The sequence below is a fragment of the Taeniopygia guttata genome, chromosome 4 (assembly GCF_048771995.1).
Source record: "Taeniopygia guttata chromosome 4, bTaeGut7.mat, whole genome shotgun sequence".
Lineage (NCBI taxonomy): Eukaryota > Metazoa > Chordata > Aves > Passeriformes > Estrildidae > Taeniopygia > Taeniopygia guttata.
In genome coordinates, this window is record NC_133028.1 from 18,076,672 (window position 1) to 18,094,157 (window position 17,486).

General features: G+C 38.0%; 2 protein-coding genes across 6 annotated transcripts in view; one reads left to right on the plus strand and one right to left on the minus strand.

Moving 5' to 3' along the window:
• The first annotated feature begins 838 nt into the window (after window positions 1–838).
• On the plus strand, window positions 839–2,379 carry SOD3 (superoxide dismutase 3). Its single transcript, XM_002192015.7, has 2 exons — window positions 839–998; window positions 1,462–2,379. The coding sequence occupies exon 2, from the start codon at window positions 1,478–1,480 to the stop codon at window positions 2,201–2,203; it is 726 nt and encodes a 241-aa protein (XP_002192051.4). The 5' UTR covers window positions 839–998; window positions 1,462–1,477; the 3' UTR covers window positions 2,204–2,379.
• A 689-nt stretch (window positions 2,380–3,068) lies between these two features.
• The window catches only part of CCDC149 (coiled-coil domain containing 149), a 54,456-nt gene continuing 40,038 nt past the window's right edge, over window positions 3,069–17,486 (minus strand). Inside the window, exons 10-14 of one of the 5 annotated variants that reach the window (XM_030270858.4) lie at window positions 16,762–16,838; window positions 15,372–15,404; window positions 11,605–11,712; window positions 6,559–7,140; window positions 3,069–5,936 (exon numbers count right to left, since the gene is read on the minus strand). In XM_030270858.4, coding sequence (XP_030126718.4) covers window positions 6,560–7,140; window positions 11,605–11,712; window positions 15,372–15,404; window positions 16,762–16,838 — 799 coding nt within the window. In that variant the 3' untranslated portion in view covers window positions 3,069–5,936; window position 6,559. Of the gene's footprint in view, window positions 5,937–6,558; window positions 7,144–11,604; window positions 11,713–15,371; window positions 15,405–16,761; window positions 16,839–17,486 lie in introns of all 5 variants that reach the window. The other 4 variants (XM_030270857.4, XM_032748025.3, XM_012573573.5 and 1 more) reach the window with 4 other exon arrangements.

A 17,486-nucleotide genomic window follows, 5' to 3' on the forward strand; every position in this document is an offset into this window, starting at 1 on the left:
CATTGAGAATTGTTCCAGAGTAGTAAGAGATACTCTTTTCTCTCCACAGAAATCTCACCCTGTTAAATTGATCTTGTGACAGACAAATCCACATTTCAGCTACATCAGTGGAAGTGCTGTGAGCAGGGCAATGCCCTTGAGAGGAGAGCATTTCTTAGTTCACGGGATGATGAAACACACGTGAACTCGCCATGCTCCAGTCAGCTTCTGAGCAATTTCTCTGCCCCTCAGTCTGATGTTGCACTGCCTCAGTACCGCTTACTTCTCTCTTAGGAAAGAAATCACTGCTACTTTAAAAAAAAAAAAAAAAAAAAAAAAAAAAAAAAAATAGCAGAAGGGTTTCAGTGGAGCAGATATAGAAGAGCAGGTGCTAACTAACCCCAAAACTTCAGAGGCACCATTGACATGTACCTCAACAATTACACTTTAAACTGTTTCTAAACCACAAAAAACTTTTGTGTACATCCATATAAAAGTTTATGTTGCTCAAGCACCAGTTTCCATTTTGATTAATGAAGAAATAAAAATGCAAACTACCTCCAGACAACCAGCACACAAGTAAGCAAACCTCCCAAATGTGCCTTAATAAAGCTTCTTCCTCTCCCCTCCCTGCCTGCTCAAGTTCACTTGTTTTACATGAGTGCATGAAGTCACCAAAAGGCAGATTAATTTCAAAGTTTCCTGGCTTTTTTTTTTTTTTTTTAATGCCTGTGAGGACGGAGAGTCAGACTAACAAACTCACCAGGAAAGGTTAAAGTGTTCACCCTGCCCAAAGCAAAAATTCCCAGAACTTTCTCCCCTCCCTTCCTTCTTCCCTCCGTCCCCGCCTCCCTCCCCTCCCACAGCCCTCCCGCCTCCCCCAAGCCAGCGTTACCCAATTTCTACACAAACACGCAGTTTCTATAAGCATCACCATCAAGCACCTCTGGCCTTCTGTCCGATCACATCTTGCTTTAGGGGAGCAGAGGCGAAGAGCTACTACTGAGGGGTTCTGCAAGGTAATCAACTTGTTGGATTTTTGCTTTTCGCTTGTAATGCCTAACTAATGGTTAAGTAGATGGACCAAGAAAAACTCCTGGCAAACTGCCTTGCTGGAATTTGTTGAAGTAGAAAAGCCTAGTTTTCTACAATACAAAAATACAAATTCAGAAATAGATTTAAAAACACTTTGGCTTGCTTGCTTCCTGCAGGGAAACAGAAGTCGTTTTCGAGATCAAGATAAAAAATATAATCACTAGAATTTCTTTAAGTAATGGGTGCCAGTTGTATGTGTTTAAATACACGTATGCATTCTGATTGAGTTTCAGTTCATCACATTAGACAGGTTTAGCAAGCAGCAGTCCCCCGGGACCATGTTCCAGCTGTTTCACTCAGCTCCGCACCGGCTGTGTGTGTCTTTCTCTCCAGCCATACTGCTGCAAAACGCCCTGAATTCTTTGTACCTTCCTGTATCTTTTGCAGGCTCGAAATTGCCAAGATGTTTCTGATTCTTTCTCTGGTCATTGGGCTCACCCTGTCTGCCTCTGGTGTCATGACAGACAAGGAAACTGACCCACGCCAGGAGTCACTGAATGAAATACAGAAACAAGTGAACGACCTCTGGCAGAATTTGCTCTACCCAGTAACAAATGGTAACGACACTGATGGAATGATTTACGCCACTTGTGAAATGAAGCCCAGCTCCAAAATAGATGCTGACAAGCCACAAGTGACTGGACAAGTCTTATTCAGGCAGAGTTACTCATATGGAAGACTGGAAGCCTTATTTTACTTGGATGGGTTTCCACTGGATAACAATCAGTCCAGCAGAGCTATTCACATCCACGAGCTTGGAGACCTCAGCAATGGCTGTGATTCTACAGGGGGACACTATAACCCTTTCAGAGTGAATCATCCTCGTCACCCAGGAGATTTTGGCAACTTTCTTCCTAAAGAAGGCAAAATCAGAAAATACAAAACAAACCTCTTTGCCACAATCTTTGGTCCATATTCCATCATGGGCAGATCTGTTGTAATCCACGAGCAGGAAGATGACATGGGCAAGGGCAATAATAAGGCCAGTTTGGAAAATGGAAATGCTGGGAAACGTCTGGCTTGCTGTGTGATTGGGATAAGCAACAAGAACCTCTGGGAAGAGAAACTGCCTGAGGTTACGGACAAGAAGAAGAGAGGGCTCAACAGAAGAACATACAGCCAGGCTTAGGTGAAGTCCAAAATGCCAGCTACAGCCTGGGCAGCACAAAGCAACTCAGGCTGTGCTGTTGCCCACTAAGATATATGGCTAAAGGATTCCAATTTGCTTGCTCCTCTATGAAATGTATATCACTTTTGTAGAGCTTCCTTTATGTAAGCCCATCAATAAAACCAGCATCAGCTCAACATTGTGAGTGTTTTCTTAAAGGAAAAAGATTCCCTTTTATGTAGTTTGGAAGTTGAATGCATGTAAGCAAGAGTGCAGATGGATAGGGTACGTGGGCTAAAGAATCTGTGCACTGCAAGGGTCATTTAAGGGATTGTTAGATACTAAAGGAAAAAAGCAAGAATTTGCCTCTCATTAGACACTCTTCTGTATTTAGGTGCCAACTTGAAATCAGAAAGGTCTCTATGCTGTTAACAGTGTGGGTGTTGCGTTGCAAGACCTTGGTAGTGGACTTCCCCTAGAAATAAAGGAAAGTACAAAAATTTCTGTGTTGAACTTCAGGTCCATTATGTTATTCTGCTTCTGTAAGTCTCCAGTCTGTGCCTGTTAGTAACAAAGTTATATACAAAAGTTATAATGCTGCTTAGACAATGATGATAAAGTTAGCAGATCGGGGAGAAATATTATTTTCAAAGCAAAAAAATACCGAGTGTGTTACTCCATACAAAACTGTAGGAACAAAGTCAGTTTGGGCTGGGAGAAGTGAAAGTGAAAGGATTTAAGTAAGATCCTTTTCAGACTTAAAACTTTCACTTAGTAAGGCTTTACTTTTTAAATTTAACGCAACTCAGAATATTAAAACATCACCCATGGCTATCATTCATCTAATACTAAGAAGATAAAAGGAAACAAGCAGGTAGAACAAGTGTATCAGTGAATGTTTTTATTAAAGATGACAAAATTTATTAATATAGTTTAACCACGTTCTGCTGTTAATCCAGGCAGCAACAAAAGACTAGTTTGCAAATAAATTAAACTGCGTAATTTAGAAAGCAAACTACAAAACAGAAGCTAGTAAACAAAGTGCTATCTTTTAGAAATGTAGCAGATTTTAAACTTAATCTCAGTTAAGATTTTGAAATACATTCCTGAGCTCATAGGGATTAAAGAAACTCCACTGTCTTTATTATACAAATTCACATATGCTTAAAAATAGTCTCACTTAGAAAAGAAGCAGCATTCTAAAAGATGCTTCTTAATCTGTCATTTTCACACATTTATTTTACAAATTCGGTGAACATTATTTTTCTAATAACCACATTATCATACTTTCAAGCAAAATCCTTCCTACAGATAATGCATGACTTCACCTTTAGGTATGACAGCCTCCTTAAAATCAGTTTTGAAATGCAGCTTCTCCATACTCCTCCCACAAAATTCCCTTCCCAGTTTGCTTCCCCAAAGCCCAACACCAAAAAGGCTTACATGTCTGGTTGTGATTTCTGCACTTCTAAAGTAGTAGAAAAAGGGAACACAGGTCTTAAAAAACAAAAACCGAAACCAACCCCTCCAAATCTAAGGTAGAGTTGAGTCCACAAAAAAAAAACACTAGTTAATTTTACTGAGAAAAAAAAATCATTGTTATATTAGCACAACAATATAAATTAAATCAATATTTGAGGAAAATACAAGAATATTTAATTATTTATCACTTACTGCAGCAACTATGTCTTACTTTTACATGTCTCCTTGCTTTGAAGTCTTGTGTTCCTGGGAGGAAGCTAAAAATGTAGCTAGAATACACATTTGCTAGAAAAGAAAGGAGAGGGCCAGTATTGCAGCAGTGGCGTCACACTGGAAATGAGGTTTTCAGAGATCTATGTATCTCACAGGAATTTAGGGATTACAAAGACTTAAAAATTGCATCTAGGAGGGAGAATGGTGTGAGGACAATTACCAAGATTCCCTAATTGGTGGGTTGTACATCAATATGCTCTCACAGAAAAGACTACCAAAAAGAATCAGCAAATGAGGCACTAAAATGCTGTTGATCCAGCACTGCTTCAACCTTACACCAAGCTCTTAATTAACTAATAGCATTAACTGGCTGTGAGCAAAATGCTCATTCTTACATCACTGGGTCAGGAAAGACACAGGGCAGGGAAATAGTAAAAGACTCTCAATGTTTCTGAGTTCAACACATGAAATCTTGACCTTCTTATTTGCTTGTCTCAGTTCTGATTGCATTGATATTTAGCTCTGTGCAGGATCACTCTGTGAAGGATGGAAAAAATACATCTCAAAATGCTACTTCATGTGACATTCAGGCATTAGAGGAAAAAATCTTGCAAATTCTCCTGGAGGTTTTAGTTTCTACAGCTATTTTTCTTCTGACTGTCACAAAAATGAGTCAGTTACAATTACTGGGAACATCTTAACACTCTTTCAAACACTTAAACTCTTGGGTTTTTTTTCAGGTAATGAGGAATTTTAATGGTGAGCAAGATAACAAAATAAAGCCTTTTCACTGCTGCATGTCCCTAATACGCTTAACTATTTATATAACTTTTGTTCCTAAGGACTGCTGCTTAACATCAATGGAATATTGCAATGTCCAATTACCCTTAAAGACAAAGTACACATACACTTACAGGAGCACTGTAAGTATGGCTTTGTATCCTGCAGACAGACACTGAAAGGGTTACACAAATGCACCTGCTAGGGAAAACACATGAGAACAGAGACAAGCCACATTTTTCACCTTCCAACTATCACTCCTTATATTTATATGTAATAATTTACATACAGCCTTTCTTCTGCTGAATACAAACCATTCATGGGCTCTGACACCTTGATTATGGCAGCACCTGCTACCTCATCTTACACATACAGAAGAGTTTGTCAGTACTGCTAATATAAACTCTCTTTATTCAGTAGCTGACAAGTGGGCTGTAAAAAACTTGCAGCTGGCAGTTATTTGTCAAAGAAGTACCCAGACTGGGAGGGATTTTCCTTTTTATTAGTAGTATTTTATTAAATTTGCTTTAATTCTTTCTGATTGGTTTCAAGTTCTAGGAGTGAGAAATGAACATTTACAGACAATTAGGTCCCAAGCCAGCAGAAAAATTGCCTTGATGGCTGCTGGCCCTCAGAAGTTCCACAGCTGCAGAGACTATTCCTTATGCTACAAACAGGAGAGGAAAGACCTGCCTCCCCTTTCTCAACAGCTGCTAACTTCAACGTTAAGCATTCCCTAGTTGCTGCCTTCCTAGAAGCAGAGTGGCACAGCTCCAGCATCAGGACCAAGCTAGGGAATGACACAGCAGCTCCCTTTCCCCCAGTTATTATAGGAATGTTTTTCTATGATTAAACCTCTTCAAGAGAAGACGTTTTAAAAAGTGGCAACAATGCAAATAATCCTTCTATCATACCATAGACTGGTGAAATGAGGAGGGAAGGAAGAGTTAGCCTTAATTCCAAGTAATAAGAAAATAAAAAAAGACACAAAATTCCTTTAGAAAGGAGAGGACAGATGGAGTAGGCTGAAACCTATCACCCATTAACTAAGCCCAAGGGCCCACTCCAGCTCCTGTAAGTAGAGGAATGCAATTCCAGAAACTGACAGCCAAGTAGCTGGACAGGACATCACTGGTTCTCCTCTTGCTGTTTTCTTTCCTTTAGAACAGCATTGCTGTTTCTTACAGTAACACTTCTCTGATGATGTTTCCTTTGGAGCTTCATTAAATTGGGCTCTCAGCATCTGGTGAAATAACTTGCTTCATTTTTGTGAGATGAGCTGGGAGAGGAAAGGAAAAATTTTGTACAGTTGACAAAATACAAAGGTATAAAGGTTTGTAATGAGAACTCTATGCATGCAGGGATGGTTTTCAGAAACTTCTTGTAAGGCAATAGTGATCTTATGCTACAGATGTACTGACAGTCACTGTATGTAAAGAGAAGCAGAACACAGGCTGAGAAAGAAGCAAAAGCTCACAGCCTTAAGATGCTTCTCAATTTATCACTCCACATTTTTCATCCTTGAGAGACATTCTCAACATTAAAATACAGTCCAGCACTAGGGACCATACATGTTTCAGGAGCCTAGTGATAACAAGATAAATCATTATCACTGGTCTCTTTCCTACACTAATATAAATTACATCAATCTATATAGAAACTTAAATCATTACAAAAAACCAACATGAATAAACCTCATTACTAATTCTTTCCCTTAGGTAATTTACAGTTTTGGTACACTATAGCCAGAACTAACAGAAAAACATCTTTTTTAAAGAATTATTAACAGTTCAGTATAAAATAATCAACCCTGCAGCATGATATTTTACTGATCATATCTACAACAGCACAGACACTGCACAAAGATTACAGTGAGATGCTTGAGGGCCTAGATTTCATACCTCAAGCCAAACTGTTATCCAAATATTCACGGTTTTCAGCAGCATCAGATGGTTTCTTGTTTTCAGAGTCAGAGAGCTCCTCAAAGCTGTTATTTGTGTCTGCAGTTTTAACACTGAGCTCTCCATGCCTTCCAGCATCCTCAGTATGCACCACATGCACGGTGCTGCTGTTTTGATCCTCTCTTTCATTTGGAATTTCACAATCTCTCTCTAAGGTTTTGCCATTGTCTTTCAGGGCCTCAGTTTCACCTGTTTGTTCATTCTCAGAGTTTGAGGGATCTGTGGGGTCAGACGGATCAGGGCTGGAAAGTGGGAACTCTGCCTCTGATGAATCATTAAGCTCTGCTTCAACTCCCACGTTCTGCTCCCCCACAGGAGCGCCTCCTCTTTTCCCTTCCAGTTCTGCAACTGTCAGTTTAATTATCTGGCTTCCAAGCTTGTTTATGTCTTCTTCTTCAGAAGGTAGCTGGGGTAATGAAGGGTAAAAATGTTTATTTTGGATTCTGTTATTTAAGTTTGTTCCCTCTGGAGCCAGAGACTCACTTGCAACAGCATCAGTTTCGCCACGTTCTCCCTTCCTTTCTGCTGAAAGAGAAACGGAACAGCAAGATATTCAAGTCATTTGGAGGAATTTGTTATATATCTGATCTGAAGAATATTACTACCAGTGCTGGACCACAGAGATGTTTATCCCAGTAAGGAATTTTTAAGAGTGCTTCCCTATCCCTCCCAGGCCTATTTTTTAGACAATAAACAATCAACACTAAGTTTCTTGCTGGACCTGGCCCTGTTTTGGAACCTCTCCCTATACCGACAATTCTAAAAGTCAGACAGTACCATACTGTAGAACAGCAAGGTCAGGAAAATTTTTTTAGAGGAGTATCACCTCCAAGCAAGGCACTTAACTATGGAAATTTTTGGCAGTTTACCATTAATCCCCCCATCACAATCAGTTTCAGGGGTTAACATGAGCTCCATTTATTTGGAGCTTTTAATAAGTTTTCATCCAATAATGAAGTTTGTTATTGGTCCTGCAATATTTCTCCAAACATAAAAGATTATTTTGGTTAGGGTAACAGCATAAAACAAAGCAGCAGCACAAGAATTTTAAGTATAACATTATACTAAAAGTCAACACTGAAAAAAGAGTCAAAATAGAGAGAAAAAAACCAATGTGCAAACAATCAATGTGCCCATTAAAGGACAGGAAGCCTCATTAAAAATAAGCTTGCAAAGTAAAGTAAGAAAAATTAGGAAATGACAGATATAAGTCTTCCTTGAGAGTTTAAAATTACTCTTGTTGTACAGATACATTATATTTTAGTATTTAAGAATTTACTCCATTTCTCTCACAGGAATCCTGGTTCACATAAGAATGAGACTGCCTGGCTGCAGAGGACCAGCCTACTGTCTCTATCATACTGCCTCATTTAGAATTTGGGAGCTACTGAGTGAATGAGTCCAGGCTTGGCATGTGGGGAACATGCCACAACTTACTGCCATCAACAAAGCTAGGAATGCAACTCTTAATTTCAGTCTGCGGAAAAGGCAGGGATAAATTAACTTTCAAAAGGTGATCACCCACTGATCTAAGCCTCATTATCTGAGAAGTCAGCTAGAAAACTAGAAGCTTGATGTGCAGTACTGCTCTGCTTATAGTCTACATCAAAGTGCTCCAAATGAGCCAAAATGTATGTACCTCAAACTAGCACTCAAAATTAGCAGGGACTTTACCTTCTTTTTTGCATGCCTCAGTTTCCTCCCTCTTACAGTAGAATAACACCAACCCATCACCTTGCTGCAATCTTCTGAAGATAAATTCTCTCAAAGCTAAATCACCAGAGAAAAACAGCACTGTTTTCTTCAGGGAATGCCTGAGATAGTATGCAGACAGTACAGCAGGCACAAGGCATTCAACAATGGAGGGGAAAAACCCCGTGTAGCTATTCATTAGCAGCTGTGATGCTCAGGTACAATCCATCCCATGACACTATCCATCCTGTGCATTGGATGAAGTGAGATTTTGTGGCACAAGACAGGCTTTAATTCATATGATTGTCCTCTGTCATTATGTGTGTTCACACAAGAGCTGCACAGTAGATCCTACAGACATCCACCTTAACTTCATCAGCTTAACTGAAACAATGATAACAAGTGCAGATTAAAGGAGGCTTTGATGAAACCAGGGTAAGCAGACAGACTGGATAAAAAAAGCCTGCAAAAGCCCTCTGATTATCTACAGATCTAGCTAGAGCAACACTTGATGCATTCTAAAAAGTTCTGATGGAGAATAGGTGTTTGTTCAAAAGCTAAGAAGATTTCTTGAGTCAAACAGGCACCAAATATCCATGCTACTGTTTAAAAGGCCATAACTGGCCAATGTGACGTGAGATCTAATATATAATGAAAAGTAAGAATTTAATTGCTATTGTGATTATCAACTGTTTTCTCTCAACTGATCATTCAATGCATAGGAAAGTAAGAGTGGTTTTGTTTTTATTTCAGTAATACTCTAACCAAGAACATACTTGTTTGATGAATGATGGTGGGTGAACACACTCCTGTGTTCTTCCCAGTTGTCATGGTCCCACAGATTTTGGAGGTACATGGTATAAATGAAAAATTGCAATATGCACCAAGTTCCTAAACCTCAACAGCAGAGTTGTACAAAACTCTATTCAGAGTGGTACAAAACCTACCCAGGTATCATTCCCATACAGATACTGACTGCAGAGGAGTTGTGTGACTCCAAACACAAGGATATGCCTCACAGTGAAAACACACTGCTTCCTTTTTAGGCTTTGAAAGAAAAATGGCAGCCCCGAATCCTTCAGAAAAGGCATCCAGAGCAACAGAACAGGTTATGGTTGCATCATCTACTGTAGAAACTATGGTGTCCCCTGCACAGCTGGTTGTATATATATGCTCATTTATGTCACCAAAAAAGTTGGCCCAGTTTAGTTATCACAGAGGTAACTTTTGTCTCAGTTCTCACTGCAGGTTATCAGCTATATTGGGACATAGGTAAGGGAAAACCCAAGCTGTTTGTGTAGGCACAACAGTCATTTCTTAGCCTGCTCCAGTTCAATGACAGAATTCCTATGATTGACCTTGGTTCTCATTATGATCATGGGATGGAGAGGAGAAAAGAAGGAGATGACCTACTGGGAGCTGATTCTTCCTATGACTGCCACAGGTCTAATCCTGATTTGTCTTTTCCTATCCAAAGCTGTTTCCTTCTGCTCTTCTCTTCCCCTACCTATCTTTCTGTTCCTGCTCCATATCCCCTTGTTTATCCAGTCCCTATACTCACTGAGCCCATTTCTCATCCACCTTTCAATATTTTTAATCACATCTTGCTTTCACTTCCAGCATTCTGATTCCTCACTCCTGTGCTCTGACCTCTGCTCAGCCACATGCAAGTTCCTCCTCACTCAGACTTCCATTGACTCTGTCAAACTCCATCTACTCCAGTCTTCCCACCACTTGAGAGTCCTGATCTTGGCCTTTCTTCACACTCTGCTCCAGGCTTTTTTTCCTCTCTAAGTTTACTTTATTTCAAAGGAATGGTGCATACAGAGTTTTACCAGCACTGGTGGCACAAAGTAAGCTCAACAGAATAACTTGTTTGCTTTTAGCAGATGAGATTTGTAAATGAATCATGTAGAATGAGGTGGAAACTCCAGACTGCTTCCTCAGTCCTCTTCCCTAGATTTCAAATTCCTATAATTGTAGATACAGGAATATTTGCATACTAAAAAAGAACCAACCCAAATTCAAATATACAAAAGACAAAAAAAGCCCCTCAAAATTCCCACGTGGTCATCAGTATTTAGACAAATAATTTCTTTTTTTTTTTTTTTTTAATCTTTAAAAAAAAAAATAGATGACGTAGAAAACACAACGTGGAAAGCTTCAGCCCAGAGTTAAGGTTTGGCAGTGTTACAAAGCAACAGCAAAATGGTCTGATGAGATGTGACAGTCAGATCAGACTTGCCTGTCTGATCAGCCTGTAATCACAACTGTAATACCAGCCTCACCTAGGACAAATATGGAAAGAAAAGAGCATAATGCCACCAAGTAAATACTTTCAGTAACTGCAGATTTAATTAAAAATCAACAATTAAGTAGGTAAAAGAATGAATATTTATGAGTTATTATTACTCACCAGAGAAACCATTCATTACAGTTTCACTTCTTATTTTTAGCAAAAATATCAGCTGATCAAGATTACAAAAAAGATCAGCCTTGCTGTCACATTTTATCACATAATGACATGGGCTATAAAGTCAAAATTAAGCCACAATCCATTTAGTTTCAGGACTAACAAATAAATTGTATGCTTTATGGTTAGCTGAGAAAGATCTGGGCACATCATAATGTTATGCCCATTAAAGACCTTATCCAAATGCCAATAAACAAATATAATAATCCATCTCCCATCCATTATGAAAAACTAAGGAAAAACAAATCAAGGTTATCAGAAACTCTCAAATAAAGTGAAGCTTGACTTTGGAGAGATGTTAAAGCTTGCTATTGGAGAAAGATTTTTAACAAAACACATGTAAGACTATGAAAAAAGCAGTCAATTTCTCTAGGAAAATGAGCTGGGTATTTCAATTTACCATGTGCAATCAGGAAGCCATTCATCTAGATATCATCTATAATGCAGGAAAGGGCTAAACCAGTTCCACAGACTGCTTCCTACTGTGCATTTTAACTGAGGGGAAAAGTGCAGGAATCAGTTAACTTCAACACAAATGGTATGAATAACTTCACACAGTGTCACATTATCTGACAGGAAAATTCTTTGAGGTGTAAGACCTGATCCCTAGCCTTAGCAATCCATTCAACAGTGACTTTTCAGTTGTTTCTTTGCTATTTGTACTGGGACAATCTGTCTGTTTTACTTGTGGATGATGTATTCAATCTCTTTGATCACTGAAACTTTGCCTTCTGTTATCCCAGTGTGAAAATATACCACATTTTATTTGAAAAGAAATGAGTGCTCAGCTCTCATCATGTTCTTCTGTCCCAGGTGCTCACCTTGTACTTCAGTTCTCTGAGGGTTATCAGCAAACGTTAACAACGGTGACCTGGACCGATGTATCACAGGCAGGGCGGGGTCACTGAATGTTATCGTATCCTTCCCACCTGGAACAATCACAGTGTTAGAACTGCTGCTCCACCAATTACAACCACTGTGCTTCAATGATGTTTCCTATAAATTTTTAACATTGATATTGAAAAGTACAGAACAGGAAAAGCATCTCAAATTATCTTTTCACAGCATGGAAAAAAAAATTCTCTGTAGTGGAGCCACAATATGCAAGGCAAAGGCAGAAAAGCTGTATGTTTTTATCTGCAGTACTGAGTAAAGGCCAGATTTTGAAAGACCAGGTGCTGTATGCAGCAAATTGAATTACCAATTAGAATTCAATTAAAAATAGTAATAATCAGATCATACCAAAGTAATGGATCACTTGCATGCTATTACCAGCAAGTGTTCAGCACTGACTCTTTGCTCTCTATTATTCTGTTTTCATGTGATACAAGCAGGTTCATCATTATGTAGCTTTATGCTTCAGATTTACATATTATCCTACAATGCTTCCTTAAAAAAACCCCTAAAAACTCCCCATAATTAAGAACAGAGGGAGCAAACAAGTACACATTACTGGGGAACAGGAGGGATTTTAATCTGAAAATTCCCAAAACATTTCTGTGCATTTTCGTTTTAAACCAAATGGAAAAAGGCAATTTTCCAGCTCTTTTGCAGACAAAATAGTGCAAGAAACCCTTCATCTGAGGACTCTGCTGTAGATGCTTAGTCTTTACATATTTTAGCAATGCAGAAAGCAACACCTGCAGATCCTTTAGGAAATCCTCCACTATTCAGGATGCTCATGTTTTTAGTGACTGACACCACCTTAAAGCTAGAGGGGAAATGGCAGGAAATGTGCAAGATCAGCTAAGCGTGGTGTTTGTGTGGCCTCCAGAACAAGTGCCAACTGATAAGTAATGGCTGGGGAGGCAGCAGGATACTGCTCTATTTATCTCCATGAGAACCGACATTTATGTAACAGCCACTTCGCCCCTCTAAATCTGTTAGTACGTTTCACCTTAAGGCAACATCCTAAATCTAATCACCCATCCAAGACAAAGACTTTCAAGGGAACACCAGGTCAGGAAATACCTGGAATAAATCCAGCTCTGAGAAAGTTCTGGTTCATACTAAAGAATAATGAAAGTCAAGCAGTTCCCATGGAGTCTAGCTGGACCACTCCAATCCCTAATTCCTTTTAAGGGCACTGGATGCAAACACCTTGACCCTGAAGGCAGTAATGATCTTCTTATACCCTTGCCATGTCAGGCAATACACTATGGCAATATGAATGTAATTGATGCTTTTGAAGCATGGATCTTATGGAAATTTGATCTCCCTGTTAAGTATGCATCAGAATTCTGCCTTCGCCAGACTCAGTAATAAAAACCAGCATTAACTAACAGCAAAGAGGACAACCCTCCCACTTTAATTAAGACAAAATTAATTTAAAACATAAAAAATGCAAAACAAATCGAACCAATATTTCAAAATGCAAAAGCTCCTAGATTAATGTACTTTCCTGTAACAGTGAAGGAATTTTGTGTTGGAAGAACCAAATCATACAGGGAACTTGTGGTATGAAAATACCCAACAGATATTCACACAGTCAGAAGCAGCAACATATCCAAAAAGATACAAAAGAATCCAATGGAAGAAGTAAAAAGATGATGAATAAAAAAATTGGTAGAGGTTTTAATACGAAAGTAGAAAGCAGAAGCTTTTAAATTTATTTAATAAAAAAAGTAAAGCCTGAGCTGAAGTCCCTGAAGATTGCAAGACAAGCTTCACAAAAGATACTTCTTGACTTTCCAGCCAGCATTTACACAGTAAACACATTTACTTTCCCATTTTTCTCCGAAAACCAGCCTGGTTACAGAAAATAAAGCTAAGCTCAGTATCCACACATCTTAACAATAGATGTGACCCAAAGAGTCTGATGAATATTTATTTATTAACAGCAATTCACATCCATTCATGAAGGAGCCACATAGGAGTACTGCCACACTACATTCTGTGAATCATGATCTGAAGTTGGATTACACACAAAGAATTTCAACTGGCTGCTGTGTGAGCTCAATTTCATAACTTGTATAGCTTCATGTTCCTCTAATGAATTTTTCAAGGACTATAGTGAAAAGTATACAGATCTCAAAATATATATAAGTTTTCAGTAATAGTAAATTTTTCATTTTCTTCTCCAGGGTTGGGTATTTTCTTATAACCTCTGCTGCACCCTATGCCATTGTAACTGGCTACAGCCACAGCAGCTACAGAACCCTTTAATTTTACCCTGCCTCTGCTCTGCACTAATTACTGCAGGGCAAGAGGCAGCATCAAAACTCCCTTATCATCCCACACAGAAGAAGGCTGAGTCACAGTTGGCTCTTTCTTAGACGTTTTTCATTGGAAATCTGGAATTTTCAGGAAATGATTGATTTAAAAAGATACAGAATTACCCATCTGAATGTCTAGTGACATCAGATTGCCAAAAGAATAAAATGGTGTTTATTATGTACTGTTATTGAGTACATTTAACTTATTTGTGTGTATATTTCAACCACTGTGCATATTTCAACCAATGCAGCCAAGACAAAGCAAATAATTAAATGCTTCCATGAACATCACATTCTCTACTTCCTTCTTAAGGGAAGCAGGATTACAAAAAGAAAATCAAAGCCAAATCTATGCCCAAACATGCTTTCTTCTGGGCAATGAAAACAAACCTCACAAGAGAGTTACTTAACTACAGCCCATTATCTAAGCAGGGCAATATAAAGTCTGGTAGGCAGAAATTCCACAGGGAATGAAATGTTACCTTCTCAAAAATTACATATGTACTTCCTATTGATTAGCTTCCTCATAGTTCATTCATGGCTTTCTCAAAAAGCAGATGACAAATATGTCACCTAACAAAAAACCAGAGGTATTCAGGATCTTTCTTCAATAAGATTAAGTATATGAACAGCATTTAGAAGACATTATTATCATGATGATAGTGTATGTTATAAATGTTATATAAACAATGATGACTAAGTAGGAACATTAACTTCAGATTAAAATCCTGCAATTTGTAATGTGCATTTCTTTTAGTGCTAAAATGAACATCAGCTTTTATCTGCATTTTTTTTTTCCAGTGACAAAATATTCTACTCACAACCAAATAATATTCTTTCATTCTGAATTTAAGACTGACTAAATGAGATACTCTCCATGTTCTGCTCCTCACCCAAGCCAACATTCAGCTGCAGAACCCATTGTGGTATTCCCACACTAATTGTAACACACTGCTGTTTTATGGAGCAGAAGCATTACATGCTCTGAAAAGAAAACTGGTGACCCACCAGGTGTTGCAATGCTCTTTTTGACCAACTCAGGATCAGAGTGTACTTGGAAACAAAAGGGCACTCCTGATTTAAAAGGGAAGCAAAAACCCCACAAAGCCTCAGGGCTCAACAGAACTCACAATCTAGTGTAAAATTTCTTTAAAAGCATTTAAGATAATCCTTTCTTATTATTTTCCATAAGATAAATGAACTTTCATGTGGAGCAGCCTCTATTTCTCCTGTGGTCATCTAACTCAACTGACTGAACATCTTCATCTGCTGGATATAAAAATGTTCAGATAACATTTCCATTTATTTACATGCAATGACAATATTTAACTGCTAGCATCAGTTACTAAAAAAATACGTTAAGCAGAACCTACTCCCAAATCCCACTGAGACATTGTAGCTCAGGCCTTCAGGCAGCAAAAGAAAGGAAGGAAAGAGACAGATGTTATTGTAGAAACATAAATTTGATGCTTTACCTACATAGATCAATATGGTGCAAGAAGTTCCCACTTCCATTTTTAAAAATACATTTTACAAACATGCGAAGTGCTGCATTTATTAGTGTAAAAATTTTACAGAACACTAGTTTTGAAAATCAAAACAAAAGAAACAAACCCCTACAGTACCTTGAACTGCTGAGTTTGAGAGACATGTTTGTAGTAATGTACTAAACTGCATTAGCAAGGTCTTAGACGAGCATTTCACCTTCACCTCTTGGTGAATGCGGGGAGGCACAAATGCACTAAGTACACTACACGTGTTAGGTGACTAACTGTGGAGAAATCCACGGAAACAGATTTGGACCTCCAGTTCTGGAGAAAGTCAAGCAGGACTGTGAAAGCCCAAATAGGCAAGCTGAAGCAGAAACACACCACATCAGCCCAAACACCTGAACACCACAGGGTTGTTACAAGGGCTCTTCAGCTCTGTAAAATGTCCTCTTCTAGATGTACAGGTTAGACAGAAAAACCAGAGCCAAAAAAATGGAAGCCTAAACCACTCTTTCCCACTCTTACTAGCACTGATAGGAATCTGTAAACAACAAAGCCTAATGATGCAAATACCACCAAGAAAGTAGCATAATTTACAGTGGTTACAGAAGACACAATTAGGTGCAATGGGAAGAAAAGAAGCAAGAAAGTAAATGTAAATTAAATATTGCACATTTTCCTAACAACGATGTCTATTAGGAAGTAGATTAATCTCCCATTACTTGAGTAATTTAAAACCAAATACAATACTTAAAGCACTATAGGGAATAAGCCTGTTCTGGAGAGATGGACTAGAAAATTTAGGACCATTTACATTTCCAATTTCTAGGAGTTTATGATTCTACAGAAAAGCATTTAAAAATAGCAAAAAACAAAATCCATGGTTAAAAGAAGTACAAAATTAATACATAAAATTGGTTGAAAAACATAATGACCAATGACCTGTGCATTATTTTATGCAATGTTTAAATAAAATAGTTCACTTTTTTTTTGCCTGCTGTCTATGGAAATAATTTGATTATTTCAATATTTAAACCTTTTCTTAGCACTTTTCGTATTATTTTCAATACATATTTGACTTAAGAGTTTACAAAGTCTAGTGATTTTTGCTTTCCACTTAACATTTATTAGACATTTCTAATTTTGCAAACGTGCTGAATAGAACATTCACAAGGTAACTGTCATTAAAAAAAATAATGGCCAAACTTCTCTTAAATGCAAACATACCATTGAAATTAAATAATGCAAGCTATTTGCTTGAAATTTTACTAACCTGGAAGACTCCACAAGCCAGCAATTTCCAAAGTTCTTAATTTCTTTTCTAGTTCTGCCACTCGATTACCTAGAATTCTTTGGAAAAAGAATAGCTCTTTTACCAAGGTAACCAAAGCCCAATTACTTACATGACTACAGATGAATTTTTAAATGCTGCTTAACTAGTGCAGTGAAAATGTATACAGTCATCTCTTTTCACCAACAGCAATGGACAACCTCTCCCAGAGTTAAAAGAAAATTAAATATATTTGTCTAATCTATACCAAGCTTTTAAAAAAGCAAAAGGCCAAGGATGTACAGGACAGTCAATCTTTGCAGCAAAGAAAAAGAAAAGCAACTCACAATATTTCTATCTTCTTGCCGGCAAATATCACTTTATTTTCTTTATAGTTACAAAAGCTATATATTTTCCTTATAGCTATAACCAGAAGGTAAAATCTACACAGACAAAATATGGAAAACTCAAGACAGCATCTAGATTGAAGTTCTAAGACACACATTTTTGCTAGTCTTTAATTCAGCGAATTTTCTCTATCACTAAGATTGCTTAAAATGGCAAGGAATATTTTTTCTATTACATCTTTTTTTTTTAGCATTGAACTGCTTTCTACTTTACTAAAAATCTTCAAGCTCTTTTGTGCCTTTATCACCCACTCAGTATTCACTGTATTTCTCGGGTGGTGTCTTCTTTTGTATCTGACTTCATACACAAATAGTATTTGC